Source organism: Sarcophilus harrisii, chromosome 4, assembly GCF_902635505.1.
Source record: "Sarcophilus harrisii chromosome 4, mSarHar1.11, whole genome shotgun sequence".
NCBI lineage: Eukaryota > Metazoa > Chordata > Mammalia > Dasyuromorphia > Dasyuridae > Sarcophilus > Sarcophilus harrisii.
Genome location: NC_045429.1, coordinates 461,382,569 through 461,397,075, shown reverse-complemented (window position 1 = coordinate 461,397,075; position 14,507 = coordinate 461,382,569). Strand labels below are relative to the sequence as shown.

At 45.0% G+C, this 14,507-nt stretch overlaps 1 protein-coding gene across 1 annotated transcript in view; it reads left to right on the top strand.

Moving 5' to 3' along the window:
• Positions 1–14,098, top strand: part of LOC100916736 — a 71,594-nt gene extending 57,496 nt beyond the window's left edge. Inside the window, exons 6-11 of the mRNA XM_031968261.1 lie at positions 548–690; positions 2,889–3,091; positions 4,319–4,428; positions 7,499–7,640; positions 9,214–11,146; positions 13,202–14,098. Coding sequence (XP_031824121.1) covers positions 548–690; positions 2,889–3,091; positions 4,319–4,428; positions 7,499–7,640; positions 9,214–11,146; positions 13,202–13,318 — 2,648 coding nt within the window. The 3' untranslated portion in view covers positions 13,319–14,098. The remainder of the gene's footprint in view (positions 1–547; positions 691–2,888; positions 3,092–4,318; positions 4,429–7,498; positions 7,641–9,213; positions 11,147–13,201) is intronic.
• Positions 14,099–14,507: the final 409 nt, after the last annotated feature.

Sequence of the window (14,507 nt, the reverse complement as noted above, 5' to 3'; positions counted from 1 at the left end):
ATTCTATCCAGTATTTATTTTTGAAAACAATGTAATTCTTTCAATTGAATAAATATATACAGTCCAAGCAATAGACTTTTTTGGTAAAGAAGGAGAAAAGGACCTAGGACAGCACCTTGGGGGATAACGAGCATTAATGTCATGACCTGGAGAAAGCTCCAACAAGGGAGACTAAGAAGGAGAAGCAGTGGTCCTATTCCAAGCTACAAAACCTAGAGAAAAGAGTATCATCAAAATGATGCTTGATAGTGTTAAGGGCTGTGAAAAAGTCAAGGAGGATGAGGACTGAACAGAGGCACTAGAGATGACAATGAAGAGAGACCATTGGTCCCTCTGAAGAGAACAGTTTCAGTTGAATGACGAGGTCAAAAGCCAGACTGCAGAGGAGAGGTTAAAAAGAGGTTCAAAGGGTTCAAAGCAATGTCAGCCTGTGTGTGTGTATATGAGTGTTTTTGTGTGTTTGTGTGTGTGTGTGTGTGTGTGTGTGTGTGTGTGTGAAAGGCATCACCCTAACCACTATTTCATCAGTCTTCATTTCATCTTGTAGCTCTGCCTGAGAATGAGAGCCCTCTGAACAACGGCTCTACCGTGTATGAGCTTGGGCATCCACTCCCAGAGAATTCCTCCTTCCTGGACAGAAGCTTTGTCTGCCGATTCCGCTGTCTACTGGACAATTCTTCAGGCTTCATGGTGATCTCACCTTCAGCCATTGACTCTTATTGATCCACATAGATCTGGGGTCCTATAGAGTCTCTGTCCTGCCCAGCTTAGGACACTATCTTTTCCTATCTTGTGGGCAGTGATTGGAGAAAAAGGGATTTCTTTTAGTCATTCCCCATTTCTCTATTCCATATTAAACCATGGTATTGCATCAAAAATTGAATAATTTCCTAATATATCCAGTTTAAGAAAACCGGGGACATGTCTAATTGTTGGTCTCAAACCAAATTTTGAGAAGGGTTTTAGCTAGTTACCTTCAGATACAATGATTATCTACTTCCATCAGTGACATTTATGGCTTAATAAAATGTAAGCTCTTTAACAGTAGGGCCTCATTCACTTTTAGAAGTGAATCAATAGGCAATAAAAAGTTAATAAACATTTATGAAGCACCTGTTGTGTGTCAGGCACTACTTAAGCACTAGCAAGGCAGATAAGAAAAGGTAGGCTTTGCCTTCAGGGTATTTATAATCTGATAGATGAATGCAAATAGAGAAAAGGAAGGTGAAAGACTGGTAGATAAATAGGCTAGAGGGTTCCCACAATGCGGTCTTGATGTTTGTGGAGTCAAACCAATTAGAGTGGCTGATCAAGAGTTTAGCTGGAAAGGACACTAATTTGGAAGGAATTTATTCCTCCAAACTTCAATCCTCCAATCAGAGAAGAAAGGCAGTTAAAGAAGATAGGATTTCAGCTTAGATTTTCAGTCACAAGAACATCTTTTATATATATATATATATATATATATATATATATATATATATATATATATATATATGTAATTTTATAAATAATCCCCAGTCACATTTAAAATATTTTAACATTCATTTAAAAGAACTTGAGTCCCAAATTCTCTTCCTTCCTTCTTCTTTAAGAAGACAAGCAATCTGATATTGATTATTCATGCAAGACCTACTTCCATATCAGTCACATTACAAAATAAACACAACAAAGAAACAAGGAAAAAAAAATTTAAAATATAATTCAATATATGCTGAGTTCAACAGTTCTCTCTCTAGAGGTGAACAATCTCTTTCACAATGGGTTCTTTGGACTGGCCTTGGATCATTGTCTTGATCAGAGTAGCTAAGTCTTTCATGGTTGATCATCATTACAATATTGCTGTTACTGAGCCACAAGAACATCTTAATTAAATCTTGGTATTCCTAGTAATTAATACAATCTTTGGCAAGTAGTAGGCATTTAATAAATGCTTAGTGATTGGTTGTTTCTTGAGCTAGACAGGATGCCCACTCAGCAGGTATACCATGGGCTCATTTGTCTCCCCTCATGTAGATGGAACGGATAAGTGCTGCAGCATATAAAATGTTGGGCCTGGAGAGAGGAAGACTCATGTTCCTGATTTCAGATCTGGATTCAGGCATTCAGCATTTAGCTTTGTGAGCCTGAACAAGTCACTTAACCTTGTTTACCTCAGTTTCCTCAGCTGTAAGATGAATTGAAGAAGGAAGTGGCAAACTACTCCGGCATTTTTGTCAAGAAAAACCCCAAATGGGACCATGAAGAGGCAGATATGACTGAAAAAATGACTAAACATGTAAATTCTCTGCTTCACTGGAAGCCCATAGGAGACAGGAAGTGGATTTCATTAATTTGATCTTGCCATTTACTTGCAGACATTCCTAGAAATATGCAGATGATGCAGTTTTGTTCCAGTTGAACAGAGTAGCCAGAAGATGAAAGTCTTAATACCTAATGAACTAAGTGTTTCCTTTGCTTTCTGGAAGATCTCAGGAACAGAAGAGAATGGTCATAATTGCCTAAGCCTGATTCATTATTAGTAAGTGTAGCTGAATTCTGCTTATAATTCCACCCAAGAAGCATTTATTAAGTGTCAGATATTGTGCTGAAAGCCTAGAATACCCTTAAACATGAAAAAGTCGTTGCCCTCAAAGAGCTTACATTCTATTGCTATGTACTGAATGTTCCTATTGCACTTAGTAGAGAGAGAGCAGAGTTAGAGCAGAGAACAAGGGAAAACCTGAGGGAGCTTCATATTTCCCCTCCCTTCATATGGCCACAAAACTTCTCCCAGAGAAGAAAGAATGAGGTCTAATGTGATGGGAACAGACCTCTAAAGTTCAGTGATTCATTTATCCCCTCAAAGCATTTCTTTCTGTCTCTGTTGTGTATTATCCTCTTCCCAGGCTTTGGATTTCCATGGTCGCCTGAAATTCCTCTATGGGCAGAATAAAAAAGCCGAAGATGGATCCCTCATGCCGCCCCAGCTGGCCCTGTTCGCTATAGCAGTGCCTCTTCAGCCTCTCTCCATCTTGGAACTCCGAACAAAGATATATATTTTTCAGACCAAACATAAGCTGGACTTCACACCAATGGCTTGTGATGCTAGGTATGATGGATGCCAGTGTTGTGCCTGAAAGTCAAAGCTTCAGGTAATGAGATATCTTCCTGAGGACCGTTAATAGTTGTCCCAAGCTGAGTTAGGGCACAGTTAAGGTGCAAGCTGACTCTGGTCACATATTCAATGATAAAGTGAGCAGGAAAAAAAAAGTCTTAGTGATTAAAAGTATAAAATGTTTGCTTCCTATTGCCTCTCTACCCATGATGTCATCTGAGTTAAAATCATTAGCCATCTAAAGTCAACCCTAAATATCCAGTGTGATGGTGAGAAGCCTTAACTTGATTTAGTTAAAAATAAACCAGCTGATCTAATAGCTAATTCATGACATCTATTGGGTGAAATTTCTAAGTATTTTAATCCCTTGCAAATCGCAATGTGTCACGTCAACTTTCAACTTCCCATAAAGCAGATCAGAGCAATGGTGGAATCTGAAGAGTCCGGTTTAGACATGGCATAAGGAACCATTTTCTAACAGCTCAGTTATGCCAGCATAAAATGGGCTACCTCAGGAAGGAGTGAGCAGATTTCATCGGGGTCTTTGAGGTTGTCAGAGTGGGAACATCTTTTCTTTTTTGACTCTTAGGTGTTTGAGGTCCCTTCACACTCAGAAATTCTCTGACTCTTTGATGTGATGATTCTGAAATCTTGATGATTTAGATGTTCCCTTTAAAAATACAGATTGTCCTGCCCATCCTACGCTGCTCTTGTCCATGTCCTCCCACAAAAACACCACACACTCAATGTTGTTGTGACCTTCCTTGGAGTCTCTTGACACTTCATGAATAATAACAGAGAATGTGGTCTTCATAGAAAATGTCAGATTTGCCCACGGTGGAAATAGCCCTGTTAAAAATTGCCTTATTGCTCCAAGTCTTTCAGAAAATGTCTAAAGATAGTTAAGCATAGGAGTATTACTTGATTGTTCAATTCTTCACTTTCTCACTTATCAGGTGGATGGATTTAAAGGCAACTTCCTTAATTTCCAATGTCTTCCTCTGGTAAAAATCCATCACATGATGGCCTGAGCTCTTATGTTCCCCTTTCCCCAGCTCTTGAACATAGGATAGGAAGATAGTTGGTAGAAGCAGTGGCAAATAACAAGGATACTTAAATAGATGAATATTTTGGTGAAAGGTGGCCATATTTGGCCAGAGTTTTTCATTCGGGGTCATATGACATGTTGAGTTTGAATCCCTGACATTCTTTTCTTCTCAGAGGGAAGGTGCTTCTGGGTTACACAGAAACTGAACTCTGCATGAGAGGCTCTGGATACCAATTTATCCATGCAGCAGACATGATGTATTGTGCTGAAAAACATGTAAGAAGTAAGTTTTCTGGCCGTCTGTACGTTCCTCCAAATTACATAATATTTTTTTCTAGTTCCTTCCATTGTGAGATCACCCATACACTGAGATAGAGTGAATTTATAAAGGTGGAAGAGTTCAGGCAACAAGCACCAAGATTTCACATTGAGGTTGAACTCTGACCTATGGAGGCCAGAAAAACTCAACTGCTATTGGAGATACTGGTCAACAAGCATGTATAAAGCACCTATTATATGTTAGGAATTGTGCATTGTTTGGGAATAAAAGGAAGCAAAAACAGTCCTTGTCCTCAAGAAACTCACATTATCATGTGGCAGACAATATGTCATCAACCATATATGACATATATAGAAGGTAATTTCCCAGAAAGCCACTAGTGGGGGGTGAGAAAGGGGGTAGGAAAGATCTCCTTCAGAGGGTGGTGTTTGAGTTGAGTTTTGGGAAGCCAGGGAATGTAGTCTCCTACAAAAATGAGCATTGCAAGCATAAGAGACACTGAGTGGAAAGGCATAAAGTGAGATCAGATAAGCTAGACCATCAAGCCAAGCAATGAAAATATGACTGAAGGATCAGCATGGGATCCTTCCAATTCTCAGGCTAAAGAGGAGGTTCTTAATCTGAGATCTGTGAATTTAAAACACACACACACACAGACACACACAGACACACACACACACACAAACACACACTATAATTACTTTCCATTGTTTTCCTATGTGTTTTATTGTATGTATTAAAAAAAAAATTAGACCAGCAAAGGAGACTGACAAAGAATGAATGTTAGGAAGCCCTAATCCAATTCATTGTTATCTAAAGCAGAGGTCACTACAGAACCATGGAGAGCTCCACAATTTGCAGTTGTCCTTGGGGGGTGCTCTCTTTGATGGAGTGGCCCTTCAACCCTAATAGTACAAGGCTACTCAGTCACCTAAGTCTGAATGGATATGAAACAGGTTCAAGTTCAAGTCCATGGGGTCATTTTCATCTACCTAGGTGTCTCCTGATGGCAAAGCCACATGCTCGGGTCTGACTTAGGGCATGTCACTGGGTTATCCGTAGAGTGTGGTGGCAGGGCAGGGGTTCAGGATTTTCTAGAGACACTGCTCTTCTATTCACAGGGATTTTAACACTCAGGGCACACCTTAAAATATGGGACTGGGCCTTTTAAAAATTCACTTCCTACCTTGGTAGTTTAACGAAACCAACATGATATACCAATTTTGTGTGTGTGTGTGTGTGTGTGTGTGTGTGTGTGTGTGTGTAGGAGACCTCCACATATAATTTATAATATATTTATATTGTATAGAAACATACATACAGCTCCATATTTATGAATATAGGTAAAGATATCCAGTATGACCAGTCTTTCTCCTGAGATCCAACTCTTATTCTATTACATGTCTCATAAACATCTTAACACATTCAAAACCGAGCCCCCCATCTTTTCTTGCAAACCTTCCTTTCTTCCGGACTTCCCCGTGGCTGTGTTGGAAAGCACTGTCCTCCCTCCCAGTCACTCAGGCTCTACCTCTTCAAGAACTTTCAAATCAGTCCCTTCTTGCTCCCTCCCATAGTCACCTTCCCAGAGTAAGACCTCCCCACTTCTCATCTACAATATCACAAGTTGAGTAATCTGTCTACCTCAGTTTCTCTGTTATAACCCAGCTCCTTAAAATTGCCAAAGCGAGTTTCCGAAGCACAGTTCTGACCGCGCCAGTCTCTCCCATTTAATAAGCTCCAATGATTCCCTTTTGCTTTAGGATCAGACAGTCACGCCTCTGTCCCACATTGAAAGTCCTCCACAACATGCATCCCTCCTTTTCCTAACTTTCTTACACATGTTCTCCAGGTCAGCCAGACTGCCTGTTTGCTGTTCCTCCCCTGTGAGGAGTCAGCTCATCTTTCTGCCTTTAATTTGGGTCTCTCATCTGGAAAAATATACATAAAAAATTGAGTTTCTCCCATACTTGAGAAACTCTTTCCCCTTACTTCCATGTAGCAGAATCCTGATTTCTTCCTGCTTTAAGTTCAGGTCTCAGCTTTGACAGGAGCCTTTCCCAGTTCCTTCAGCCTCTAGCACCTTCCTCTCTAAGGTGACCTTCCTCTAGTCTGTATTTATCTTGAATGTACCTCATTGGGTAGAGGTCTCATATTAGAATGTGAACTCCTTGACAGCAACTATTATTCTTGTCTTAAAAAATATTCCAGGCACACAGCATAGTCTCTGGACTATAGTTACATGTTTATTGATTGGCTGTCTGATCTATCCGTGCTCTGTAGAAAGCACTAGAGCATTCATTCTGCTGATAGCATCTTTGAGGACCAAGGGCCACTTCCAGACCATGAGGAGGTCTTTATTTCATAATCTTACAGACTTTGAACAAACTAGAAGTTAGCTGATCCAGCCCTCCATTTTATAGATGAGGAAACTGAATTCTAGAATATAAAGTGACTTTTCCTAAAGTCATCCAGGCAGTAAATTTCACCTAGAAATTAAACTGAGATGCCCCGACCCCAAAACAATGCACTGACTTGCCCCACTAAAGGAAGACTTTTGCAAAAGTAGATAGATCATAGAATTTCTATACATGTACATATGTATACACATGTACATAGATATATCCTATGCACATATGTGTATATATTCATATATGTGCCATAATTTTAATGGTTTTTTTTTACTTTTTACTGAAAATTGAAGGATAAGAATATAACAAGCCAGAAACTCCTGTAAATGTTTGTAATTCCTAGAGGTCACCCTCACTGACTCCTGGGAATAGGGCCTTCCCTCTTAGATTACCTTCAGTTAACCCTGCATTTATTTTGTATGCCTTGGTTGTTGGAATACTGTTTATCCCAATCAGGATGTGAGATCTCCGAGGGCAGTGACCGTGTTTTTGCCTTTCCTCGTATCCCTAGTGCCTAGCACTGTGTCTGGAACCTGGCAATTGTTTGCTAGGGATTTGCTGATTTGACTTGTTGGTTGTCAAACCCAAGTTGGCCGTCTGTCAAACCTGCTGACTTGCTGAGTTTACTAAGGAGTGCTTCTTCATCTCTCCTTGCCCCACAGTGATGAAGATGGGCGAGAGCGGAATGACCATCTTCAGGCTACTGACCAAGAAGGCGGGCTGGCTCTGGGTCCAGTCCAATGCCAGGCTCGTGTACAAAGGAGGCCAGCCAGACTGTATCATCGCTCGGCAGAGGGTGCTTTCGTGAGTGCAGCTTTTGTGAGATACCGGTTCTGTTTGGTCTCAGCCCAAACAGCACCTTCCCACAATGCCCAAAGGGGTCACGATGCTGGATTAGTAAGCAATGGTATCGATTTTCCTCATGTCTCTGCAGTGCCCACAGAATGAGACTGAGGCTCCAGGAGACGGAGGGATTGCCCAGTAATCCTTAGGGAGAGTTCTGGTTTCCAAGACAGGTCTTCCAGGTCACTATTTTTCTAACAAGACACTGGGATTCTCCTTAGAAAGGAAAATCCTCACACCCAGGAGCAGCTATGGCGCTCCTAAGCTCATCATCAGTAGGAGCCACGGTTTGCCTGACAATCTTTGTCTTAGTCCCTCTTCCCAAGCATGAAGTGGATAGTTAGGAATGGTGGAGCTTGTGCTTTGGTGACCAAGAAGAGTTAAGAGGTACACATGTAATACCTTGGATAATGCTCTCTCCGCTGAGAGGGAGCCACAGCCTGTCAGGGAGACAGGAGCTAATCTTAGAGAATTCCTGAGACTCAGAGAATTGGCCTTGGAGGGAATTACAGTCCTGGGATAACAGAACAGTTAGTCAAGAGGCATTTAGCAAACGCCTTCATTACCGAGTGTGGCGGCTGCCTCTTGAAATGTGTCAACACTTTTTCTAAGTCCTGCACCATGATGTCCTGCAGGCACATCCTATCAGGACCTTCTGAATAAGTGGCCATTAGCCACCTGTTATGGGTGTATTAGCTTTGCTAAGCATGGAGACACAGAGCCAAAATGGCATCATGGTTACCTTTGGGGAGCTTATAGTCTATGAGTTCGGACAATCAACTACTAGATCAGTCTGTAAGCCTTAACCAAGCACTTTCTCTGTGCCGGAGGTTGGGAATACAGAGACAAAAAGTCCTGAATCTCAAAGAGTAGCAGCAGCTTCTTCTCAGGGGAAAAATAAGGATCAAGTAGTTTTTCTCTCCTTCACCATTAGCAAAAGCAGCATTTCCCCATTTCCCCACGGCACCGCAGCCCCTGTTCTTCAGGTGATGTAACCACCCTGATGCACAGAGGCTGCCCACATCTTTCTTGCTGAGTTCCACTTCTGTCCAGGAGAGCAAAGAGGGGCATCCACAGTAAGGAGAGAACTGGGGAAGGGGATGGGAGCCATGAGCCCGAGTTCATGGAGTTGGTGAAACGGGGTGGGGAAGAGCAGTAGGGCAGAGGCAGGGAAGATTGTCCCTGATCAGTCAGCAGGCTAGCACAGGACGATGGCCTGAGATGATCCCATCCCTTTTGCCCTCAAAGCAAACGTGATTTTGTCCCAGGGATTGAAATGGAGGTTTCTGTTGGAAAGCACTCACTTTCAGAGCTTGTACATGGCAGTTCCCATGTTCACTAAACGTCCATTAAAATGGCAAAATAAGACCAAAAATAATGTTCATTTGGGCAAAAGATTGCAGCTCGATGGGCTGTTGAAATGCCAACTGCAAAAAAAAAAAAAAGTAGGGAGGAGAAAATGTCTTTTTTGTATGTAGCTGGTGAGGACCTGGCTTCTAACCCTGTGATTTCTCCTGCTTTTGCACCACTTCAGCAACGAAGAAGGGGAAGAACATTTGCACAAGAGGGCCACGTCCCAGCTGCCTTTTAACTTTGCCACGGGGGAAGCCGTCCTGTATGAGAACAACCTTTCGGGCTTTCTCAGCTCCCTCCCTCCCAAGAAGGGACTCAAGGTAAAGAAAGAAGCTTTTCTTGACCCTGGCGCCGTTGACCCCAATTCCCTCCTGGGAGCCATGATGCAGCAAGACGAATCTGCGTACGTTTTGAGGACTGTCCCTGCATCCTCCTCCTCCTTTTCAGATGACGTGCAAGCCTCTAGGGGATGGGGGGCTAATGACAAAAATGGGAAGATCATAAAAGACAAGACGGATTCCCTGTTGACTGTCATTGAGACGTTATTTGAGAGAAATGAGTCTGAGAGTGATATCTTCAAAGCCAGTCAGAACCCGGATGGCGACGCCCTGGGATCACAGAAGTGGGAGGAAAGCGTGTTTCTGGTGAACCCAATGGCGTCCCCAAGTCCCCAGGGAAGACTGCAGCCAGGAGTGCCCTCCTGCAGGGACGAGGTGGGACTCTTGCCAGGGAGCAGGAAGTATGGGGACCTTCCACCACTGGACAGCACGACATCCTTGCCGTCCCTGAGGCACCAGGCTCCGCTGCGGGGGCCCTCGCATCAAACCCCTCCAATGAACCCATTTCAGTGCTTACGTATGAATTCCCCCAACGAGAAGGATGCGGGCCATTCTTGGGAACACCACTGGCCTTCCATGGGTCCTGATCCACTTGTCCATTTATCACCGGGATTGCAGGACATGTTACCTGATTTACCCCAGCAGATCGATGGGCAGAGCCACGAGGGTCCTTTGACCTTTGGAACGTGCCCAAATGCCATGATTACCCCTGAGATACAAGCAGCATCCAGCCAACAAAACCCTGTTTCCTTGCAGCAGACCAGTTGTCTTCCCCGGGAAACCAGCTTAGCCAGCTCCGCGGCGGCGTGGCCCCCCATGTGCACGCTTGCTTTGGAGAAGGTGGCGCGGCCCACCTCTGGGTGTGGCGTCTCCACCCAGTCGGGTCAGCTCGGGCCACGGGCACTCGATACCCAGTGGCTGGATCCAGAGCCTGCAGGGATCTCCGTCCCTCAGGGACCACCCCAGGGTACCAAGCCCAGAAGTGGGGTGGGCTCTCTGACCCTGGGAGAGCCCATGGAGGTGGACCCACAATTCCAAACATACCCCCTTGGAAGCCACGGGCCTGGCCTGTGGGTTTCTTCAGGGTGGGCTGACTTCCCTCCAGGGGGCACGCGAGGCAGGGGGATTCCCGACCCACAGCAGGCCCAGGGGATGATGTCGCCGTGCTTTGGCCAACAGGCCGGTCCTCCGCAGGGTCATCAGCTGCCCAGGGCCTGTTCTTCCTATTGGCCAACCCAGCAGCAACCGCCGGCCTCGGGCCCGGATATTTATGGCAAGCAAGGAGGGTTCTCGGCCCAGCCTGAGCGGCCTTTGGTGGAAGGGACCGACCGTGCCGGGGGGCCCTTGGGCGGGGCAGCTCAGGGACATTGTGGGGCGCCCCTGGCGGGAGTGGCAGGACCCAGCCTCCATCGCCAGACTGCCTCGGGTCGGGGCGCCAGTGGCCAGAGGCAGGGGATGCTCCAGGGTATCCCAAGCTCCTCTGCTTCTCCCCCGTGGCTGAGCCAATGCTCTCTCCCCTCTCCGGAATATCCCAGCGGGGAAGGGGACCCGTGTCCTCGGGCGCCTCCGGGAGCCCGCCTCGGGGCCAGCAGGACACCGGCAGAAGCCTCACCATCTCACCCAGACAGACTCGGCCGCTCGGCCCCTGGGAGGGAAGCCAGGCTGGGGCGCAGCTGGAGTCTCCCCGCCCATCCCTCGTGCCCTCCCTTCTCCCACGCGTCAGCGTTAGGGCAGCCCGAGCATCGGCCGGTTCCCAGTCACGGTGTCCACAGCAAGGTAGGAGGAAAGGGGGAAGCAACCAGCGGGACGACTTTGTGAGCTTTTCCCGGAACCGGGGCAGGGAGGTGGGTTCTGGGAGCCGGTGCCGGGACGGGGGCCACCCGTGGCTGCCCAGTGGCTGCCGCCTGGTGCGTTCAACTCAGGCTGTGTACATACATACACATACACACACACATACATGTGCAACACAGCACACACCACACGTGCACAGCATACATATAATACATGCATGTGGACACTACACAATACATGCAAGACACATAGACATCGCACACATGTACACACACCATACATAGAACGCATATGTACAATATACAGTACACACACACACACAATAAATACAACACACATAGACACGACATGCTTACACATATGACACAATGCACGCACACACACCATATATACAATGCACATACATACACAAGACACACACACATATGCACACTAGACATGATATAAGTATATACCTATATATACATGCACACATAGGATATACCCACACCATGTAGATGCATACAGTGCTCAATATATATGCCAACATTTAAAACATGGCTCCAGGAGGCTCGGAAGGCAGCTGCCAAGCGGTGGGGGGCGCTTCCCCCCACTACATACGGATGTGAGAGTGGGTCTGTGCCGGGGGCTGATGTTCCTTGATTCCCGGCCCTGGGCTTCTGGCCGGGGCTGAGGGGGCCGTGAGAAAGCTCCCTGCCAGAGGGATGTCCTCCGCTCATTAGTGCCAGGAGATTCATCCTAGGCCTCCCGAGCCACAAGGCAGCTCCTCGGACGCCACGTCACCTGTTCATGGCAAGACTCTCACTTCTGAAGTAACATTTCATGGGTAGTTCATCATCAGCTTTCCACTGGGACACCCCTGGCTCTTTTCCCCACACTCTGACTGGAAGCCCTTGTTCTGTTCCCGATACAATGTAATCCAAGTCATTTTTTTCCTAATCTCACCTTTCTACCTGTTGTTTAGCCTCCACCCTGCCTCCCTGGCCCTTCTCTCTCTCCTGCTGCCATTCAATGGCCAGGCCGACTCCCTCTCATGGTTACCATCGGGGCCCCATGGGCTTCGGAAGGGAGCCTTTGCTGCCCCTGCCACGGGGCAAAGATCCTCTGCTTCTCACCCCTTTGTGTGGAGCTGTTCCTAAAATGGTTTGTGCCACCTGTTTTATACCAGATACAGGCCCCATATCGGAACGCTTTCTCCATGACATAGAGTCCTCATCATGAATAATAAATATTTAGGGATTGTTGGAAAAGGGGCAACCTCTTAGAGGTCATCCAAGCGAATCCCTCACTTACAGAGGAGGAAACTGAGGGCAAATGTGGTGCAGCCTTGCAGGACATTAGTGCCCAGCTCACTGATCCAGGACTTTCAGAATATTTCCCTTTGGCTGCCACATGAGCACCTTTTTCAACTCCACAGTAACACAAAGATTTCTTCTAAGCTTCTAAATCCGCTCTTTAATTTTCCTATGTATCTTGATTCGGAAGGCCCAATGATTTGACCTTATTTAAATAAATTTAGCTCTTTCTTCCTATCTCCTGACTTTACTTGGGTTTCATTTCCTCTAAATATTTCTTCTTTCCTTTCCAGTTTGGAAAGTGTTCATCTTAGCAGAGAAGGCCCATGTGAAAGAAAGCACAAGTGGAAATAAGCTCGGCTCTTTCTTCCTGTCTCCTGACCTTTCTTGGGTTTCATTTCCCCCAAATGTTTCTTCTGTCCTTTCCAGTTTGGAGAGCATTTGTCTTAGCAGAGAAGGCCCAAGTGAAACAAGGCCCAAGTGGGCTCGCTTTCTCTGGTAACATCGTCCCATTAGCTGCAAGCAGAAGATCTCTCTTTGTCTTGCCTTGGATATTTGGTTTGACATCTCTGGGGCTCAAGCTAATGAGTGTGAGCTCAGGGATAGATTCATGGGTCTGTCATTTAAGGATCAGTCTAGGTAAAATTTGTTGATGCAAAAGTGGGAGCAGGGTGGGGCTGGACCATCTGCATCTGGACAAGGGGCTATTTTGGTCTAATTCTTTTTTTTTTTTTTCCCCAACCAGCCAAGCCATCAGAAGGAAGAGTCTGGTACCACAGGATTTCCTACTGCCGTCTATTCTCCCAGAACTCAGTTTACCTCAAGCTCTGAGGTCAAATCACACCATCCTCCTTGGGACTAATTTGTGTGTGTGTGTGTTTGTGTGTGTGTGTGTGTGTGTGTGTGTGTGTGTGCACATGCTTTAATAACAATTGTTTTTCTGGAACTGGAGTTTCTGAAGCTTTTCAATGGATATGCAAATAGTGCTGTAATTAAAAACAAAACACTTCTCCCTGTGCACAAATCTCTATTTCTATAATCAGTCATTCTGGATCCTGGAGATTCCCCATTTTTCTTTTATATTACACTTTTTTTACTTATATAGAGATGTAGGTCATCCTCATGATTATTTCCTGTTCATTCCTTGGAAGCAAAGAATTCTACTAGAATCAGGAAGACAAAGAATCAGCAAAAAAGGATAAGGAAAATGACATAAGCTGTAGGAGCCTTCTTTTATTCGAGTGAAATGAATTCTTCTTGCGCCTGAGATCTTATCCCAGTTCTTTTCATTTCCTCTCCCAGATTTAAGCAGATAAACATAAATGGGAAAAGAACATGGAAACCTATGCTGTCAACGGTGGAAGGTGATTGGACAAAGCCATTGTTTGCACAAGGAATATCTTCTGGTTCTGCCAACATGGCATGGGGAAAGTCCCCCAAATCAAGATTTTTAGCAACTAAGATAGAACCTAGATACCTAACACTCATCATGAAATCATTTCAACTACTGTAAAAATGGGAAACACCTGGCAAAATCCTCCCCATCATTGGACAGAATGTTCAAGGGGCAGTGGAAAATTTGGATACACTTTTCTTCATTTCAGTTCAAGCAGCTTTTATTGGGCAACTACTGTGTGCCAGGCATTGTGCTGGGCAGTAGGGGATAAAAAGACAAAAATATCATGGTTCTTTTCTTAAAGAATTTCCACTCTAATGGGTCCATTGAGCTCAAAGAACAAAAACTTTGTTCAGTTTCCTTATTGGCCATTTGACTTGGGAATTTTGAATTTTAGCGTTCCAAGGGCACTCCTGAGGAAGTAAAGTTTCTAGTTCAAAAGCAGAGAATGCATCTCTAGAGCTGGAAGGAAACTTAGAAGCCTCCTGCCCAGTCTAATTTTATAGAGGAGGAAACAGAGACCCGGCAAGGTTAAAATACATATTTAAGGTCACACAGGTAGCAAGTGACAGACCAGGGATCTGAGTCCCATGACTCAGTGTTACCAGATGCCAGATGGTGAATTACTTTGTGCTCATTTATGAGTTAGTTCTCA